Here is a 19,126-nt window from a genome sequence, read left to right on the forward strand (position 1 = left end):
CCCCCCCCCCCCCCCCCCCCCCCCCCCCCCCCCCCCCCCCCCCCCCCCCCCCCCCCCCCCCCCCCCGTGACGGCCCCACCCTGTGCCTTGGCCCCGCCTCATCAGGGCCACGCCCCACGAGGGCCCGCCCAGTGCTCGACCCCCAGTGAGGGCCCCGCCCCCTACCGTGGGAGAACCCCGGTTTTTGTGGAGACCGGTGGCTGCCTTCTGCAGGGGGGCTGGGCGGAGGCCAGAGGGCGTTGGACAGGATGAAGGGCTAGGGTCTGCTGCTGGGCCTTGCTGACTTGGGGATCCCAGTGGGGCCTCAGAGGGAAGGGGGGATTCCCCTGCTGAGGAGCAGGTTGTGGGGATCAGAGCTCAGTGAAGCAATTTATTTACTAAAAAAGAATTTTTTTGAGTTTATTTATTTTTGAGAAGACAGAGGAGGGGTGGGGAGAGGCAGAGAGAGAATCTCAAGCAGGCTCCTCCCTGTTAACGCAGAGCACAGCTGAGGGCTCGAACCCATGACCAGTGAGATAATGACCTGAGCTGAAATCAAGAGCCCAAAGCTTAACCGACGGAGCCACCCAGGTGTCCCAGTTAAGCACTTTAAAACACATTGTCAGCTGCGTTTGTAAATCTAAGACATTTGCTTATCTTTTTAACATTACTCTTCAGATGTACCCAACCTTCCTGGAGCCTAAATAATTCTTACATATAAAACAAACATAAATGCGGTGAATCTAAAACTCTTCAAAGTTCTAATACTGGACCTAAACCTAGGAAGATTTCAACCCACAGATCTAAATCAATTATAAGAAGATTAAAAGAATCACATGTACATTTTGCATCAGAACACAAAGCGATGGGACTGAAATCTCTTAAGATTTTGTGTAGATTCCCGGCAGCTGCCCTGCCTGCAAGATCCGAGCCCCAGGTGTGCGCTGCGGTGACAGCGACTCGACTCGGTGAGCCGCCACGCCCACACCTCCCCTGCTGCCAGCCGACCTCGCCCACCCCCGTGCTCCGCAGCCGCCGTGGGTTGTCTGTACCCGAGTCTGCTTCTTGGTGTGCCTCCCTCTCCCTTGTTTTTTGCCCATTTGCTCATCTCTTTGTTTGTTAAATTCCACATATGAGTGAAGTCATATGGTGTTTGTCTTTCTCTGACGAATTTCGCTCAGCATAATGCCCTCCCTCTGGTTCCATCCGGGTCCTTGCAAACGCAAGATTTCCTTCGTCTTCGTGGCTGAGTAATGCTCCAGTGTGTGTGTGCGTGTGTGTGTGTGTGTGTGTGTGCCAGCCACATCTTTTTTACCAGCTCTAGGATCAGGGTTTGGTTTAGGGCCATGAAGGGGTAGGGTTTGGTTGGTTGGTTGGCTTTAGGACCAGAGTAAGGGTTTGGGCCTATTTTCCTGCAGTTCAGAGACGTCCCCAGAGAATAAAACCACAGACTTCCGTGGGGCGGGAACCCGCCAGGCCGCCACCCGCCCAGGTAAAGGGGGGACTCACTGCTCCAACTGTATTCAGTTGGTCCTTCTCTTTTCATCTCTAGCTTCACACCCGTTTTCAGAAATACTACACATTCCTTTTTGTTTTGTTTTGTTTGTTTTTATTTTCCTTCCAGCTAGCACGCCGTGTCATATCGGCGTCAGGCGTCCTGTGAGGTGGGGCACCGCTTCCACACGCCGCCTGGTGCCCATCGCAGGTGTGCCCCGCCCCCGCCCCGGGACGGCAGTGTGTGCTCTGGAGTTCAGAGTCTGTGTTTTGGTTTGTCTCTTATTTTCCCCTTTTATTTGTTTTGTTTCTTAAATTCCACTTGTGAGTGAAATCATATGGGATTCGGGACTGAAGTGTCTTAAATAGAAGCTGGCTGTAGAGCCTTACTAGAACATTCCGCTCACGCCTCCTATCACGGGTTAAGTATCACCAGTGCTCCCCAAACTCACTTCCCCATCTCCCAGCCTGATACTTCTGCGGGACCCTCACTGGTGGGTCCTCGCTGATGGGTTGCGTCGCAAGCCCTGTGGACACTGTGTCCATGGCTGCAGATGCCACAGACTTGGCCGGAGCAGCAGACACACCCTCGGCCGCGCTCTGTGTCCACAAAGCCCGCGCGCCTGCCGGGGGCGCGCCGAGGTGACCCCTGAACCATGAGTGTTCTTCTCGGAAACCTAAACATCTGTGACCCCAGGGAATCATTTTTAAAATAACAGCGTTATCAAGATAGAATTCACACACCACACAGTTTACTCACTCACAGCGTGTGCCCCAACGGGTTTGGTCCCCTCACGGTGTGCGGAGGTCGCCACAGCGTGTGAACACGCCGTCAGCCCAGGAAGGGACCTGCCGCCCGGTCCCCCCCCCCGCCGCCCTTCTCAGCTCTCAGCGCCTCTTATCAACTTTCTGTTTTTATGGATTTGCCTGTTCTGGATTTTTTTAAGTAGGCTTCACACCAGCATGGAGCCCCGTGTGGGCCTTGAACTCGTGACCCTGAGATCAAGACCTGAGCAGAGATCAAGAGTTGGATGCCTAACCATCGGCACCGCCCAGGGGCCCCACCGGATTTTCCTTATACATGGATCACACGTGTGTGGCTTTTGGGTCCGGGGTCTCTCACTTCACATAACATTTTCGAGGTTTCTCCACGTTGTGGCATAAATCAGTACTTCTAGCTGGGATTACAGTGCTTTTGTTTCAGGGATAAATGATATTTCGTTAATGGACACACAACACTTTGTTTATCTACTCGTCAGTCAGTGGACTTTTGGATTGTTTCCTCTTTCTGGGTGTCACGAATGACACTGCTATAAACACCCATAATGTGAGTTTTTGTGTGGATTTCTGCTGCCATTTCTCTTGGGCACACATCTAAGAGTAGAATTTCTGGGTCATATGGTAGCTCTATGTTTAACTCTTCGAGAAGCTGCCAGATTGTTTCCCAAAGTGGCTGCGCTGTTTTTCATGCGCACTAGCCATGTCTGAGTGGTCCAGTTTCTCTGTGTCCTTGCCAATACTTATTATCCGACTTTTTAAAATTATAGCCAGCCTAGAGAGTGTGGAGCGGTTTTGATTTGCGTTTCCCTGACACATAATAATGCTGAAGAGCCTTTCTGTGCTTATTGGCCATTTGTATCTCATCTTTCAGAAATGTCTGTTCATGTCCTTTACCAGTATTGAGGTTGGACAATTTATCTTTTTATAATTGAGTTATAAGAGTTCTTTATAAATTCCGGGTACAAGTCCTGTATCAAGTACATGACATGTGAGTATTTTCTCCTGTTCTATGCGGTATCTTGTCACTTCCTCGATGGCGTCTTTTGAAGCAGTAGCTTTTAATTTTGACAATATCTTTTGTTGCCCACACTTTTGGGATCACAGTTAAGAATCCATGGCCAAATCCAAGGTCATGGAAAATTACCCCTGTTTTCTTTTTTTTCCCCCCAGTTTATTTGTTCTGAGAGACAGAGAGAGAGAAAGCATGAGTCAGGGAGGGTCAGAGAGAAGAGAGGGAGAGTCCCAAGGAGGCTCTCCACCGACAGCGTGGAGCCCAACGGGGGCTCGAACCCACAGACCATGCGATCGTGACCGGAGCAGAAAATGGATGCTCAACCAAATGAGCCACCCAGGCGCCCCTGTCTCTGTGTTTCCTTCTAAGAATTCGATAGTTTTAGCTCTTACGTTGAGGCGTTTGATCCATTTCACTTTTGGTGTGGTGTGAGGTGAGCGCCCAGCTTTCTTCTCTCACACATGGATTCCAGTTGTCCAAGCCCCATCTTTTTAAAGGATTTTTCTTCCCCTATTGAATTGTCTTGGCCTTTTCATCAAAAGCCAGACCACAGACACGTGGTTTATTTCTGGACTCCGTATTCTAGTCCATTTGCCCACACGTCTCTCCTTCTGCCAGGGTCACGGAATCTTGATTACTGTAGCTTTGTGGTGAGGTTTGAAGTCTGGGACCGAGTCTTCCCTCCCTCCCTTCCTTCTCTTCCCTTCTTTCTTCTCTCTCTGCCTCTCTTTTCTCTTAAGGGAGTGTAGAGCGTGAACTGCAGGGTGACTACGTGGTGATGATAACAATGGCCTCTCTTTCATGTGGCTTCGGTCACTCTGGGTCCCTTGCAATTTAGGTTCAGCTTGTCAATCTCTACAAACAAGTCAGTTTGGATTCTGACAGAGTCTGCGCTGAGTCTGCAGGTGGAGAGCACTTAGCAGTGAACATGGGATGTTTTTCTGTTTATTTATATCTTCTTTAATTTCTTTCAAAAATGTTTGTAGTTTGGGGCACCTGGGTGGCTCGGTCAGTTAAGCATCGTATTCGCCCCAGGTCATAATCTCACGGTTTGTGAGTTCGAGCCCTGCATCGGTCTCTGTGGCTCTGTGCTGACGGCTCAAAGCCTGGACCCTGCTACGGTTTCTGTGTCTCCCTCTCTCTCCGCCCCTTACCTGCTTGTGCTCTCTCTCTCTCTCAAAACAAATAAACTTTAAAAAGTGTAGTTTTCAGAGAATATGCTTTGCTTTTTTTTTTTTTACATTTATTTAGTTTTGAGAGACAGAGACAGAGCGTGAGCAGGGCCAGAGAGAGAAGGAGACAGAATCCAAAGCAGGCTCCAGGCTCCGAGCTGTCAGCACAGAACCCAAGGGGGCTTGAACCCGCAAACTGTGAGATCCTGACCTGAGCTGAAGTCGGACGCTCAACTGACTGAGCCCCCAGGCGCGCTGCATTTCTTTTGTTAAACTTCTTTCTAAATATTTTATTCTTTTTGATGCTGTTTTTAAATTTTATTTTTGAAATGTTCATTGCCAATATTTGGGAGTACAGCGGAGCCTCGCAGACCCGGAGGAACCGGCGCTGTGTTCTGAGGCCCGCACAGCCCGCGCTCGGACAGCAACGTGCCCTCTTGCGCGGCCACCTCGGCGGCACCGTTTACGTGATCACTCTGTGGGCGCTCCCTTCCGCGGTCAGGTTAAGGGCACAAACATCGCAGTTCCTATCCTGACCAATTTCCTTTTCATCACCAAATTTCATCTCTGCTTGCATCCGCATCGTTTTCTTCTTCTTTACCGGACCCTTGCTGTGGCCCGCGCGCTGTTGTGGGCGGTGGGACGCGGTGGCCCACGGACCCGCCTCTGCCCTTATGGAACTTCCGTGCTAATGGGGGGAGACGGTCAAACCCTCACGTCATGTAGAGCATCTTAGACATGAGTGCTAAGGAGGGAACAGTGCAGGAGAAGGCAACAGGACACCGGGGCGAGGGACACTGGTGAGCTGGGGTGGAGGGCCTCACTGCGGGGGGCCACAGTGACGAGAGGGGTGGAGCCCTCGGCCCGAGGGCGCCTGGAACGCTGCAGGGGCAGAAGCGGAGTGTGCCGGGGAGCCGGGGCAAATGAGGTCAGAGAGGTGGCAGGCCTGATCCTGGCGGGGCTTGAATGATCTCGCACTTGAAATAAGACAGGGAGCTGGCGGGCATTCTAACTGGCACGCACCGGCAGACGTTGGAGGGGGAAGCTGGCATCAGGAGGCCCGCCGGGAGGCTCCTGCCATCTTCCGGGCACGGTCAGTGTGGACCACGCCCGCGGCTCTGGGCACAGGCAAAGGTGCGGCGAGCAGGTCGGGGGCAGGGCGTGCTGAGTGACCGGTGCTGCGGCCGACCGCGGAGGCCCAGGGAGAAGCTGGTTGCGCCACTGGGGGCAAGGGTCCGGGGTCCAGCCTGGGAGGCAGCGGGGCGTGGAGCTGGGCCCCGGTGCCCAGGACACCTCGGCTCGCCGGGGCTGAGCAGAAGGCAGATGAGGTGGGACCGGCGGCCCTGGAGGCAGCCAGGTGACCCGGGGCCTGATGCCAGGCTGAAACAGGGTTTCTTCCAGGAGGGGCACCTTGCTGCGGGCGCGGGTGTGGTGCCACCACTGCGCTGGGTGAGAGTCCGGGCAGGAGGCAGAAAGCCTGGCTGGAGAGGGTGTCGGAGACGGAGGGGAACACGGAGGGAGATGACGAGTGGATTCGTCTTAGAGGGACAGGGAGGAGGGACGTGGGGGACACCCACGTGGGAACCTGATCCCTAGGTCTGGGGGCCTGGCTGTGCTGTGCGGGCACCACCGGCCGCTCCGGCGGCCCCTCTCCCACATCATCTGGTCCCTGGGAGGAAACGGCGCAGCAGGACAGACGCCCCAGGTCCCATCTGCGCCCCTGCCTCCTCCTGCTGTCCCAGTCCTTGGCCCCTGACGCCTCCCCTAATCTGCGCACGGGGGCTCTGCTGCAGGCTCTTCCTCTCCGCGGCGCCTTCGGCCCCCACTTTTATTGTCTCTTTGATCCTAAAGCAAAAATCTCCCAAAGCCAAAACAAGAAATCATAAAAGAACCAACGGGTTTATTTGATTGTGCGATTTTAATGTATTCATTTGGAAAACATGAGTAACAAAACTTGAAACAAAAGTAAAGTGAGGTACCTCTGGCCGCGCGTTCCCTGGGCAGACGTCTCTGCAGGAGCCCCGGGACTTCCGGGGAGGGGGTGTCACGATGTTTCCGAGGGGCCTTAAAGAAGGTAGATTTAGGGGTGTGCATGAAGGACCTCCAGAACGCCTATTTTCCGGGAGAAGACCGATAATGATTTATGTCGTGTAACGCTCAACATCACTCATCGTCAGGGAGGTGCAAGCCAGAACCACAACGAGGGGCCGCCCGCACCCCCCAGAACGGCTACAATCAGCAGCACTGGAAACAACAGGTGTCGACAGGCCGTGAGGAACGCGGACCCTTTTGCGCTGTTTTGTGCAGCCGCCCTGGAGGACAGCATGGACGACCCTCACAAAGTTAAAAATAGAACTGCTCTTTCACCCCAGGAATTGCACGACTAGGTATTTACCCAAAGGACACGAAAACGCAGACGCGAAGGGGCACGTGCACCCCGGTGTTTCTAGCAACGCTATTCACAAGAGCCAAACCGTGGAGAGCCGGTGTCCCTTGACGGACGGTGGTAAAGAAGGTGTGTATATATACACAATGGAGGATTACTCAGCCGTTAAAACAATGAAATCTTACCTTTTACAGTAACATGGATGAGGTTAGAGAGTATTGCTCTAACCAAAATAAGTCTGTCAGAGAAAAAGAATATGATTTCACTCATATGTGGAATTTAAGAAACTTAACAAGCAAATGGGAGGAAAAAGAAAGAAAAGAAACAGAGCGGCAAGCAAGAAACAGACTCTGAACTCCTGAGAAGACACTGCTGGTCACTAGAGGGGGGCGTAGGGGTGGGTGAGCTGGGGGGGTGGGGGGTGAGCAGGGGGGCATGGGGGGGTGAGCTGGGGGGGTGAAGGAGCACACTTGTCATGATATACGAACGGACGGTTCTGTGTTGTTCTCCAGAATCTCATATTACGCTGCGTGTTAATTGACAGAAATGGAAATTGAAAACTTAAGGGGCGCCCGGGGGGCTCAGTCGGTTGAGCGTCCAACTTAGGCTCAGGTCATGATCTCGCAGTTCGTGGGTTCAAGCCCTGAGTCAGGCTTTGTGCTGACAGCTAACTCAGAGCCTGGAGCCTGTCTTCAGATTCTGTGTCTCCCTCTCTCTGACCCTCCCCTGTTCATGCTGTCTCTCTTTCTCTCTCAAAAATAAATAAAACATTTGAAATATTTTATAAGAAAATAAATTGGAAACTTAATTTTAAAAAGTGTATGTAGTAGAATTAGCTGTCTTTGGGAAAATTGGAGTCGAGTTGATGTCCAGCGACTCGGGGCGATCCACATGGTGGCATGTGCTCGAGCTGGGAACCGCGGCGGCCACCGAGTGTCGTCCTCAGACCGGGGTGCCCCTGGAGGGCCACGTAGGGGCCCAACTGGACGACAAGGTGGACAGAAGGACACGGACCACAGAGAAGGCCCAGGAGCGAGGAAGAGAGTTCACAGTTTTAAGTGATTGAAAGAAAATCAAAGGAATACTATTTCTGGACCTGCGGGAAGGACCCGAAATTCAAATATCAGCCTCTGTGAATCGTTTCATTGGTCCAGAGCCACAGCATCTGCCTCGTGCCGCCTGTGGCCGCGCGGGCCCCACAGCCGGCGAGGGGACCGGCCACGGGAGACCCGGGACGCAAAGCTGGCCGCGTTCGCCACCGGCCCTCGACGGACAAGGTCCGTCGGCCCCTGATCGAGAGAAGTCGTGGAGGAAGGCTTGCCTTACGCCCCACAGCGGATGACGGGCCGGCAGTTCTTAATCTCCTCAGACTTTCCCGAGGCCTCTCCCCTCTCTCTGTGGTGACCGCGCGGCTTCGGTCTGTGGCAGTTCTCGCGCTGCACACCCCCCACCGCCCCGCGGCTTCCGTGCCCCCAGATCTTCTCTCCCCAAGCAGTGGTCATTCAAGGGCACCCTTCTCAGGAACCCAAGGGAAGTGGGCTCTCGCGCCCCCCACAGGGACCTGGGAGTGTGAACCGGCATGTCTGGGCCACCTGCCCTCTTGCACCTGCATTCACTGTTCCCAGAGACACTGCCAGAGCTGCAGCAGGCATAGAGCCTCAGTGGCACCGATGGTGGCCGGTCCGTCCCTGAGGGCCCCCAACTGGCAAAGCTCGGCTGTCCCCACAAGGACAGTGGTCAGGAGGCCCAGGCCCACTGCCCCCACCAGGGTTAACCGACTGAGCCACCCAGGCACCCCCCACTGCCCCCACCAGGGAATGGATGGGTCCACTTGGCAACCTGGGGCACGACCACCAGGGGACCCTCCTCAGTGAGGGGTCAGTCGCTCAGTGCAGTGGGCACACGGAGGGCCGGGCAGCTGTGGACGGTCCCCGTGACTTGGGGAGGGGTCAGCTGTGCAGAGAAGTGAGCCTGGGGAGCTCAGAGGCTGGAAAGGCAGAGCCAGACCCCCCGGTGGGCCCAAGGCAGGCAGGCACCCGGGCCTCCCCCACTGGGCCTGCCAAGGGTCTCAGTGCTTTCTCTGTGTCCCCCAGGTGTCTACCTGCCCCCGTCCCCGGCAGCAGCAAGTGAGCCTGTCCTGGAAGAAGTGGGGATTATGGCCCTGGCCAACATGCTAAACAGCTCGGAGCCGGGCCCCACAGCCGGCCCTCTCAGCGCCCTGCTGCCTCCGCCAGGGCCCATGCCACAGAGCAACCCGTTCACCAGCATCCTGACCAGCCCCTGGGGCAACGCCCTGGCCGGCCTCCGGGTGGCACCCCTAGGAGGCACACTGGGCAGTTCCATGGGCCAGCCCTCCACCGGCCCCCTGACCCCGAGCAGCGCCCTGGCTGGCCTCAGGGTGGCACCCCCAGGAGGCACACTGGGCAGTTCCATGGGCCAGCCCTCCACCGGCCCCCTGACTCCAGGCAGCACCCTGATGGCCCCTGTGACAGGCACAGTCGCCGTCTCCCTGAGCAGCCCCCTGCCCACCTCCACAGCTGCCCCTCTAGGTGTTTCTCAGAACCTTCTGGCCAACCCCATGAGCAATCTGGTGCTGTCAGAGGCCCCCAGGGCGCAGCTGACAGAGCCGTTCGGAGGATGCCCCTCTGGACTCCATCCCTCTGCTGGGGCAGGGCCTGCTGGCGCCACCAAAGGTACCTGGCGCAGGGGGAGAGACAGCAGGGCACCTCCAGCCCCCGCCAGGCTGGCCCTTGGTCCTGCCTTGCGCTGACCCTCCTTCTCTCCTCTCTGCCCCACAACTAGTCCCAATGTCCCCTGAGCACCCGCAGCCGCAGCCGCCCCAGGATCTGGAGGCCGTCAGAGTGACATTTGTGGGCGCGCCCATGCACAGCTCCACCCCTGTCGGGACCACAGGCCCATCCGGCCCCGTGACAGCCTTCTCCTACAGCACCTCAGACGCCGAGACCCAGCCCAGTGCCCCCCAAGGACAAGCAGTTCCTGCATCTGCCCCTGTCACCCGGACGGCCGCCCCCACGGACACAGGGCTTGTCCCTGCCCCGCCCCCCGTCCCCCAAGCTACCAAAGACTACACCCCCCCCAGCACCACCCACGTTACCCAGGGCCCACCGCCATCCCCCATCCGGACGCAGCACTCCCCCACCCAGCCCCCGCCCACCACCCACTCCCCTCCCCGAAATCCCCACTCCCCGCCTCGAACCGTGTCCTCCCCGGCTTCAGTGAGTGACCCCCGGGGTCCCCGCGGCATAGAGACGCCTCGGAAAAGCATCGTAGACTTGGAGCGGAAGCTGGCCCACCGAAAGAGCAACAAGTTCTCTGACGGCCCCGGAGGTCAGTGGTGCAAGTTCAACTCGAATCCTGCGGGCTCGGCCCTGCTGGCCCCCACCTGGGCCACTGACCACGCCCCCCACCCCTGTTGTCCTCAGAGTCGAGGCAGCTGGCCTGGGAGAGGCTGGTGGGGGAGATCGCCTTCCAACTGGACCGCAGGATCCTGTCCAGCATCTTCCCCGAGCGCGTGCGCCTCTATGGCTTCACCGTCTCCAATATCCCAGAGAAGATCATCCAGGTGCCTGCTGTCCTTTCCCACGCACCACCAGAGGCCCTGCCCTGTCACCCAGCGGGGGTGGGGAGGTGCTGGCCTTGGAGGAGCTGCCCGGTGGGGGGCGGGGGGCACTGGGCTAAACACCATGCTTCCTCTGCCCCAGGGCGCCCTCGGACTCTGGTGGGTTGGCGTGCAGTGGCCAAAAGGTGTCCACGCAGTCTGTGGCGTCCCCAGAGACAGGACAGTGTAGGGGCCGAGCATGGGCCGGTCTGCACTCCCCCCTGCCCCCCACTTTGCCATTGCAATGGCTTCCAGATGGCCAGCCCTCACTCCCAGGGACCCTCCTCCCACTAACAGAGTGATGCCTCCCCCCCCACTAGTGCCCTCCAGGGTCCTCAGGGACCTCAGGCCCAGGCTTATTCCAGTACATTCTTGGCCCGCCATCCACAGAGCCTGCTTCCCCTGAGGGACACGGCAGACAGGGCTTCTCAAACGTCCTGTGTGCCCTGACCTTGCAGCAGGTGCAGGAAGCTCTCCACGGCAGTGGGAGGGGGGCGGTCAGGGGGTGCGGGCTGTGCTTGGCTGGGTGCCCAGAGCCGGTGTGCAGAAGGATAGCCTGTGCCCCTCCCGCACCAACCGCCGGCCCTGGCTCGGACCGCACGCCTAGGGCGGGAGAGGAGCAGTTTTGGGCTCCTTGGGCAACAGGCCTCTGCTCCCGGCAGCTTTCCCTCCGGCGTCCGTAGCTGTAGATCACAGACCTGCTGTCTCCCCAGCAGGAATGACCGGGTTACGGCGGGCTCATCCGTGTCCAGCTTTGAGGTCGCCTTTTCCTTTGATCAGTGGGTCCTTTGGTTCAGTTTTTAATTTTAACGTGGTCAGAATTATCTACCTCTCCCTTGTTTGTACTTTTCGTGTCTCCCTTAAACCTAGAGTGGTAGACAGCAACGGGGGAGCTGCCCGGCCCTGCCTCCATCCCCTCTCTGTCCCCTCTCTGGCCCCACTCCACTTATCGGGAGCCAGGGCTCTGCCCAGGGGAGCGGGCTGTGGCTGGCACCGAACGCCCGTTGCATCCCCAATCCCAGAAGCACTGGCCCCCCATTCACCTTCCCTCAACAATGACCAGTGCTGCCAGGGTCATACCCTTCCACCCAAGCTCCCAAGAAGTGGCCCCCGAAGCCACCTGAACAGACGTCTTTGGGGCCAAACGCCCATGGCTGGCCCTCTGTAGAGCCCGCTGCAGGTTGGCCATGTCTGGTGCCACCTGCGGAACACAAAGACGCTCTCAAGGCCACGCATCCTGCCTGCCTGCCGGGCTGGCCCGGCTGTTGGTTCCTATAAGCATCCGATTCCACTTTGCCCAGACTTTGATTTCCTTTCCTCAAAACATCTTGTTTTTCTGCACATTAAACTCCAGTGTTGGTCATTGCTAGAATCCCTAAATTCTCTCCAGACCCACTAACCCTGGTCACACCGGGGTCCGAAGCTGGCTCCTTTGCCTCACAAATGCCGTAGAGCCTGAGGGCTGAAAAGCTTCGCCAGTCTCGCTGCTGAGAGAGGACTTGTGCCCTGCTGCCAACACATCTGGCCATCTTCTTTATAAGTTCACAGCCACATGTGCCATCTTCTAAGCTCAACTAAAAGTTGTCCCAGTGCCTAGACCCATCACCTCTTCTCCCCAGCTGCAAAGATCTGCTTTGGGTCGGGGTGGGGTGCTCGGAGCACCTTGCTTTCAGCTCCCAGTCACACCAGCCCTGCACCCAGCCGCACCGGGGAGAGTCTCGCGGAGGGGACGCCTCGCAGCTGCGTCCGGCTGGGTCCCAGGCCCCCTTAGTGCTTTCTGGAGCCCCACCCACTGGCCTGCTGACAACGGTTTTGGTTTTTGCTTAATGGTTTGTTTCCAGCTACCATGCCAAGCTCTTGTTCTGGTTCTAATAGCCTGTATATCATCTTGGCTTTTCTGTGTAGACGGTCATACAATAGAGTGTTTAAAAGAAGCAGATAATACAGCAACCTCATCCTGTTCCTGACTTGACTACAAACACACACTTCAGTCTGCCCACTACGTGTGGTGTGTGTCCCAGGCTTTTTGCCAGATCTTCTTCAGTCCCAGTTCTTGGTTGCAGATAATAGAATCACCACCAGCTGATGTAAACAGAAAGAGGTTTCTTAGGTTTAGGTGAAGACACAAAACAGGGCACGAAAGTTGGTACTGCACCTGCTCCCCTGCGGCACCCTCGCCTCTCGGCAGCCACCCCCGCCTGGAAGTCCCACTGACGTGCTCTGCTCGGCAGAAGCCCAGGTCAGGGGTCCCTAAGCCACAGGGGGGTCTGGAAAAGGCTTCCAGCTTCAAAAAACCACTAGACGCTCTAGAACGGAGGCCGATGAGCCAGCTGCAGCATCTGCCACATCAGGTTACGTTTATCCTCTTCTTCATTTATTGAGACCTATGGGGGGGGGGGTTCTTATTCACGCACAAATACTGATTTTTTTTAATGTATTTTCTTTCATTGAAAAGATCACACTTCCCTCCCCCCCCCTTTAACATTTCAGAGGGACACATGAGAAGTTACCTTGTTCATAAACCTCACTGCTTCCTGGTGGTTTAGTTTTGTTTTTTGAGAGAGAGGGAGAGAGAGACAGAGCGCAGGTGGAGGAGGGGCAGAGAGAGAGGGAGACACAGAGTCTGAAGCAGGCTCCAGGCTCTGAGCTGTCAGCAGAGCCCAATGCAGGGCTCGAACCCACTAACCGTGAGATTATGACCTGATCCAAAATCCCATGCTGAACCAGCTGAGCCCCGCAGGCGCTACCCTCTGGTGCTTTTAATGCCTGGAGATGCCGTTTGAGGTTATTTACGACTTCTGCAGCTCCGCTACTTGGGTAACACGCCAAGCTGCTGTGACGGAAAGCAGGGGTATCGGGGAGCCACGCGTTCCTCCGCCCGTAGGGACCGGCCACGGCCCACCCCCTGGCGCCAGTCTGGGCCTTCGGTCCCGGACTCCGCCCAGAGGGCGGGGCTCACAGTCCTAGTCTCACCCCATTGGCCCGGCTCGGTGACGTCAAGCCTTGCTGCTGTCGCGGGACGCGGGATCGCCTCCGGGAGTTCCCTCCGCAGGGGAAGGCGGGGCTTTGGTGCGCTCGCGGGGTTCTTCTCCAGGATCCGCTGTTGATCCTTACGGTTACGTTTCTTCGGTTCAGCTCTTTACTGTTTCCTTCCTCCTGCTTCCTTTAAATTTGCTTTATTTCTCCTTCTTGGGCTGAGCACTTATTTTATTTTACACGGCTTGTGTTTGGAAATACGTGTGGAGCGAGGCAGTTCGCTCTATATTTAACTAGTGCGGCAGCAGGTGGACCCGCCCGGCGGCCTCCCACCCGCGGGAGGGGGCTGCTCAGGTCTAAGGATTTCACAGACGGCTTTGGATTTTCTCTCTAACCCAAGAGTCAGGATGCACGCTCCAGTCTCCACCATCTGAGGGGCATTCGGCCGCCTCTGACGCGTTGATTTCTCACGCACTTGCCCTTTGTTCTGAAAACAAGGGCTGAGCCACACCTAGCCGATCCGTCACATTTGCCGCCGTTTCCCTCATCACTGAACACGAGGTCAGTGTCGTTTCCAGAATGGAAAGACATGTGCTCTTTCTTGCAGGTGTGTGCATATTTGGTAACACCTGTTTTCTCTCCACATCTGGCCCGACACCAGGTCCTTTGCTGAGTCTCCCTCTAAAGATGCTTCCCGTGTATACATCTGCATCTGCATTCCCCGAGGCCCAGGCCAGACTGCCGTCCACAGCTACCCTCCCCTTCCACCTCTCCACCCCTGTCGTGGGACAGTCAGTGCACACCAAGTTTATATCAAACAGTCTCTGTGCGCGGGGAGCTCACCCACTCCTGGGGAGGCCTTCAATTAAGAAGAAAACCCCTAAATATGTATGCTACAAGTCCAGGGTTTGACACATGCCATGAGGGGCAGGAGAGTTTGAGGGTGGGAGCTGGGCACTGAGATGGCCTTGCTGTCCCCATCCCACCTATCTCTACTCTGGCCTCACCCTGGCCAGCTACACCATCCCTCCTCTATTCCTTTGGAACACAATTCTGCTCAACGTGAGAGCCCACTGATGTGTCCTGGGGCACCCGCGGTGCTGTACTCCAGCCCAGATACTGTGCCCAGCACCCCGGAGACGCAGTTTCTTTGCTTTCCAAAACAGCTGTCAGGTTGCCTGCTTTCCTCCGGGTCACAGCAGCGGAGGCTCAGAGCCTGTGCAGGGACGGAAGCAGCCATTGAGCCCGACTCTCCTGTGGGCCCCTCTCCTTGCTCTGTGCTCTGCCTCCTGGTATCTTCCAAGCCATGCATCTGTTCCTTGTCCTGCAAGTTTCTTTCCTCCTGGGGTCCCTGTCCCTCAGATCTCAACCCAGCACGTTCTCCCTTCCAGAGTCCGCCCCACGACAGCATTCACGGTAGTGTCCCCCCCACAGCAGCACTCACGGTAGAGTCCCTCTCCTTGGCACTGTCATCACTGGAAACTCAGGGGCTTTGCTCACACTTGAATCCCATCACCGGGTCCGGTGCCCCACACAGGGGAGGGCTGAGGATTATTTGTGGGACAGAGCCCTCCCCTTCTCTTGTTAGCTTCTGTCCATCCCCTTCTATGGTCAGCATGGCCTTTTAGAACCGTAAAGCCAATGGACCAGGAATCTCTGACTCGTTAGGACAGAATCCTCTGCCATGCCCTCCCTCTTCAGCTCTGCCTGCTTCTCAGTGCCTGGCAGTGGGGGCAGCAGCAGGGGCTTGTGCCCACTGCTCCCTCACTTCCATGGGTGCTTGTCCTGCTCAACCCCCCCCCCACTCCCCTCACCTGTGCTCCACTCTCAAGAGGTCACCTTCTCGAGATAGCCCCGGCCTTGCCCTTCCGTGTACCCACACTGCTCTTCCCTGTCCAGTACCCTGGCAGGGTGGGCGCGGGGGCCCGCCGCCCACTTCTGTTCCTGTCTGAAGCTTGCGCACCACATGTGGCACATGGCGGGAGCTCAGCCACAGCTCCAGAGTGAGTGTAGGATGGGTCCTGACGTCCTCAGGGGCCGGGGCTTAAAGCTGCCCACTCCCTGTGCTCTGCGCCATCCAGCATGAGCGGCTGTGGCTTCACTTGTCACCCACAAGCGGCGGCTGACGTCCTGCAATCTGCCTGAGAGGGCACAGGAGCAGGTGGATGGAGGGCGAAGGCTTAGGGACCAAGAGGGGCCTAGAGCCAGGGAGACAGGCTCGCTCTGCCGACTGGGCGGCCGAGGTGTGAGCACAGGGCTCTGGGTGCATCTGCCAGAGGCCAGGTGTCACTGTGGCTGAGCGCAGCTGGGAATCCGGTGCTCTAGTCACGAGGCCGCCTGGGGCGGAGAGGACGGGTCCTGCCCGGAGAGGGCAACGCCTCGGCAGCTTGTTCCGGCACCTAGGAGCCAGCTGATGGCATCTAGGGAACGACTGGAGGGCAGTGAGCAGGCCAGAATGGGGACCTTGCAGGCCAGCCCTGGCTCCAAGAGGTGGGACGAGTAGGAGGGCCTCAGGCAAGGAGAGACCCCATCTCCTTCACACCTGTCATTCTGCGGGCCTGGGGGCGGCTGCACCTGTGAAGCTACCTAATGTGCAAGACTCGGTGCAAATGAACATACAGGGCTGTTTGGTCAAAAACTATAAGGAACTTCAAGATGGCTACAGCAGGGCATTAAGCTGAGTGTGGACCCTTCTGAGCAGGGGCCGAGTTGAATGTCCAGGTCACGTGCCCCAGAGGCAATGGCAGAAGTGGAGAGAAGGGGCTGATTTCCTGGTGAGATGCTGCAGGGTGCAGGCAGTGAAGTGGGCGGAGCTCCACCCGGTGGCCACCAGTCCCCAGACCTCTCCCCCAGGACCTCCAGGACACCTCCATCCAGCACCTTCCCACGGCCACACCCCTCCGCCAGCGCGCCCCTCCCGCCTCTGCGCCGGCGGGAGCGGGCGGCTGACGCTGCTCTCCCCTCAGGCCTCCCTGAAGCCCAGCGACCACAAGCTGGACGAGGAGCTGTGCCAGACGCTCACGCAGCGCTACGTGAGCATCATGAACCGGCTGCAGGGCCTGGGCTACAACGGGCGGGTGCACCCGGCGCTGACCGAGCAGCTGGTGAACGCCTACGGCATCCTCCGGGAGAGGCCGGAGCTGGCCTCGGCCGAGGGCGGCTCCTACAGCGTGGACTTCCTGCAGCGCGTGCTGGTGGAGACGGTGCACCCCAGCATGCTCACCGACGCGCTGCTGCTGCTCTCCTGCCTCAACCAGCTGGCGCACGACGACGGCAGGCCTATGTTCATCTGGTGACGCCGGCCGGCTGGGCTCGCTCTGCCCGGCTCCCTGGTGCCGGGCCATTAAAGCTTCCCGCAGACAGCTGCTCCGCCCCGGCCTGAACTGCCTTCACTGAGGTGGCCCACCGGCCCCTTCTCCCGCACCCCTTCAGTCCTGCTTGCCCTGGGGCCCCAGGCCCGTCCTGGGGCCTTGGCGAGAGCCCCGAGACCAAAGCTTGGCAGCCGGCTGGCTGAGGGGGGCGGTGTTCAAGGTCCCCAAGCTGTCCCCGCCTGCGGGTGGGAGTGGCAGGGGCCCCTGAGACTTGGAGGGGGAAGAGCAGGAAGCCAGAAGGCACCGACCTGGCTAGGATGGACCGTGGCTGTGCCGGCAGCATTAGTGCTGTGCAGGGAGCTAAAGCCTGGGTGCAGAGTGGAAGGCAGGAAACAAGGACGTGGATGTGGGAACCCTTCCCCCTGTCTAGGCTGGGAAGAGGGCGGGCTCCTGGACCCTCACTAAGGGCAAGAGGACAGAAGGGAGACAGACCCCCCGAGAAGGTAGCCTCACCCAAACCCTAACGAGGGGCTGCCCAGGGAGCCTAGCACTAAGCCTCTGAGCTGGAAGGGGCAGAATCCACCAGCTCCCGGGGGGGGGGGGGGAGCAAAACAGAGCAGGAGAGAGCGGGGCTGTGGGATTGGACTCACCAGGGGCCACCTGCAGATGACCAGGAGGGGCCCGTGGGTAGTGCAGGAAACTGAAGACCGGGGGGTCCCTGCCAGGGCATGCCTGAGACACGGGCAGTGGGGTGAAGCCCAAGAGTGGCCTGTGGCCGCTAGGGGTAGAGGACAGGACCCGCCCGAGGAAGGGAAGGAGGCTGGAGCTGCGACAGGAGACAGAGGGCGGGCTGCGGTGGGAGTGAGGCTCCCAGCACACGGGCGCTTGCCAGCCAGAGCGCTCCGAGGGGACAGAGGCGTCATGTCAGCGACCAGCGAGGAAGGCAGGGCAGGAGAGGGTTGTGAGGGGTGCTGGAGCCTTCTGGCCCAGGCGCTCCCTGCCCTCTCCACTCCCGAGCCTGCTACTTCAGAGGATCCAGCCAGACCCCCGGGGAGAGGCAGGGAAGGACTCTACCTAGAGAGAAGTGTGAGATCTATCGATAGAAATCTCCCAGCTCCGTCTGCTGACAAGGCCTAGCAGCCACACACCAGGAGCGTGAACACACCCAGCACCGGATCCCGGTTTCTAAGGGGACTCAGGGATTCCAGGAGAATTGGGGGTCGGGGAGGCAGAAGCCCCTCCTCCTTCCTGCCAGTGCTCCTGAATGGCTGCCCGGACCCAAACTCCCAGGCAATTGAAGAGCCATCCAGGAGAGCTGTGGGGTGTGGTTGACAGCTCAAATTGTTAAGATGTGGGCCCAGGTAGGGCCCGGGAAGCACCTGAGCAAGTGCGGGGCAGCACCTGGGAACCAACGAAGCAGGTGCCAGAGGGCACCCTCGCCCCCAATGGGGAGTTGGTTTCCACGTGGCTCACGTGCCCCGAGGGAGCGGCGGCGCCAATCCGCACCAACGGGCTTTCATTCCCCCTGACTGGAAGCTCCTCGGGGTGGGGTCACGGAGCCGGCTGTCACCACGGGGGACAGGCCTCTTAGGGCAGCTCTGCGGGGCTCTCAGTAGGTGGCAGCTTAGAGCGTTCTGAGTCCATTCCTCCTCTGGGGATGTCTTTGAACTCAGCTCCAGGGACACTTCGACCCCGGGAGGCGGGTGGGAGTGGGGTAGACCCCTCGGTCGCGGACGGTGGGAGGCCGGGCAGTTCCGCGCGGACTTTCGGGACAGGCGGGGGGAGCGGGACGCAGCACGCACCGCACGCCCTCCGCCGGGGCTGCGCCTGCCTCCACCAGAGAGGGTCGCCCTCCATCTGCCGCAGGCTGTGCCCCAGTCCCCGCTCCCGTCGGGCAGGTCGGGGGCTCCCCCGGTGGCGCAGGGGAGGGCGGGGCGGAGCGGGGCGAGGAGGACTGGGGCGGGGCCGCGGAGCCAGGGTCCCTTTCGCTTTCCCTTTTGTTCCCTCCAACGGCCGCCGAGACTCCGCGCGGGTGAGGAGAGCGCGGCGTCCCGGGCGCGCGCCCACGATCTCGGGGCACGGCACCCACCCACTCCGCGCACAGGTTGCGCCACCTAGCCTTGACCCTGTGACTCCCCCCGCAGCTTCCGCGGACCCAGCGGCGAATCGATACTCACGCGGGAAGCGACGGGGCGCCTCGAGGAGGAGAAGCCCCGCACGCCATGCAGTCCCCTCCGGACTGGCCCCCGGCGTCCGGCGCCCTACGGCCCTCTCCCTTCCCGCACCCTGGGCTGCACGCCCTCCACCGCCTGGCTCGGGCCCTGCTCTTCCCGGCTTACTGGGCCCTGGACCAGCTGCTGGGCCGCTGCGCGCCGGCTGCGCGCCCGAGCGGCCTGC

At 58.7% G+C, this 19,126-nt stretch overlaps 2 protein-coding genes across 5 annotated transcripts in view; both read left to right on the forward strand.

Moving 5' to 3' along the window:
- Positions 1 to 16,783, forward strand: part of SPATC1 (spermatogenesis and centriole associated 1) — a 20,491-nt gene extending 3,708 nt beyond the window's left edge. For 2 of the 4 annotated variants that reach the window (XM_029923180.1, XM_029923181.1), the window contains 4 exons: positions 8,917 to 9,516; positions 9,626 to 10,171; positions 10,267 to 10,406; positions 16,385 to 16,783. In XM_029923180.1, coding sequence (XP_029779040.1) covers positions 8,917 to 9,516; positions 9,626 to 10,171; positions 10,267 to 10,406; positions 16,385 to 16,714 — 1,616 coding nt within the window. In that variant the 3' untranslated portion in view covers positions 16,715 to 16,783. Of the gene's footprint in view, positions 1 to 8,916; positions 9,517 to 9,625; positions 10,172 to 10,266; positions 10,407 to 11,158; positions 11,806 to 16,119; positions 16,193 to 16,384 lie in introns of those variants that run through there. The other 2 variants (XM_029923182.1, XM_029923183.1) reach the window with 2 other exon arrangements.
- A 1,946-nt stretch (positions 16,784 to 18,729) lies between these two features.
- Positions 18,730 to 19,126, forward strand: part of LOC115278882 (sphingomyelin phosphodiesterase 5-like) — a 2,502-nt gene continuing 2,105 nt past the window's right edge. Inside the window, exons 1-2 of the mRNA XM_029923350.1 lie at positions 18,730 to 18,761; positions 18,874 to 19,116. Of these exons, the coding sequence (XP_029779210.1) occupies positions 18,952 to 19,116 (165 nt within the window). The 5' untranslated portion in view covers positions 18,730 to 18,761; positions 18,874 to 18,951. The remainder of the gene's footprint in view (positions 18,762 to 18,873; positions 19,117 to 19,126) is intronic.

Source organism: Suricata suricatta, chromosome 15, assembly GCF_006229205.1.
Source record: "Suricata suricatta isolate VVHF042 chromosome 15, meerkat_22Aug2017_6uvM2_HiC, whole genome shotgun sequence".
Taxonomy (NCBI): domain Eukaryota; kingdom Metazoa; phylum Chordata; class Mammalia; order Carnivora; family Herpestidae; genus Suricata; species Suricata suricatta.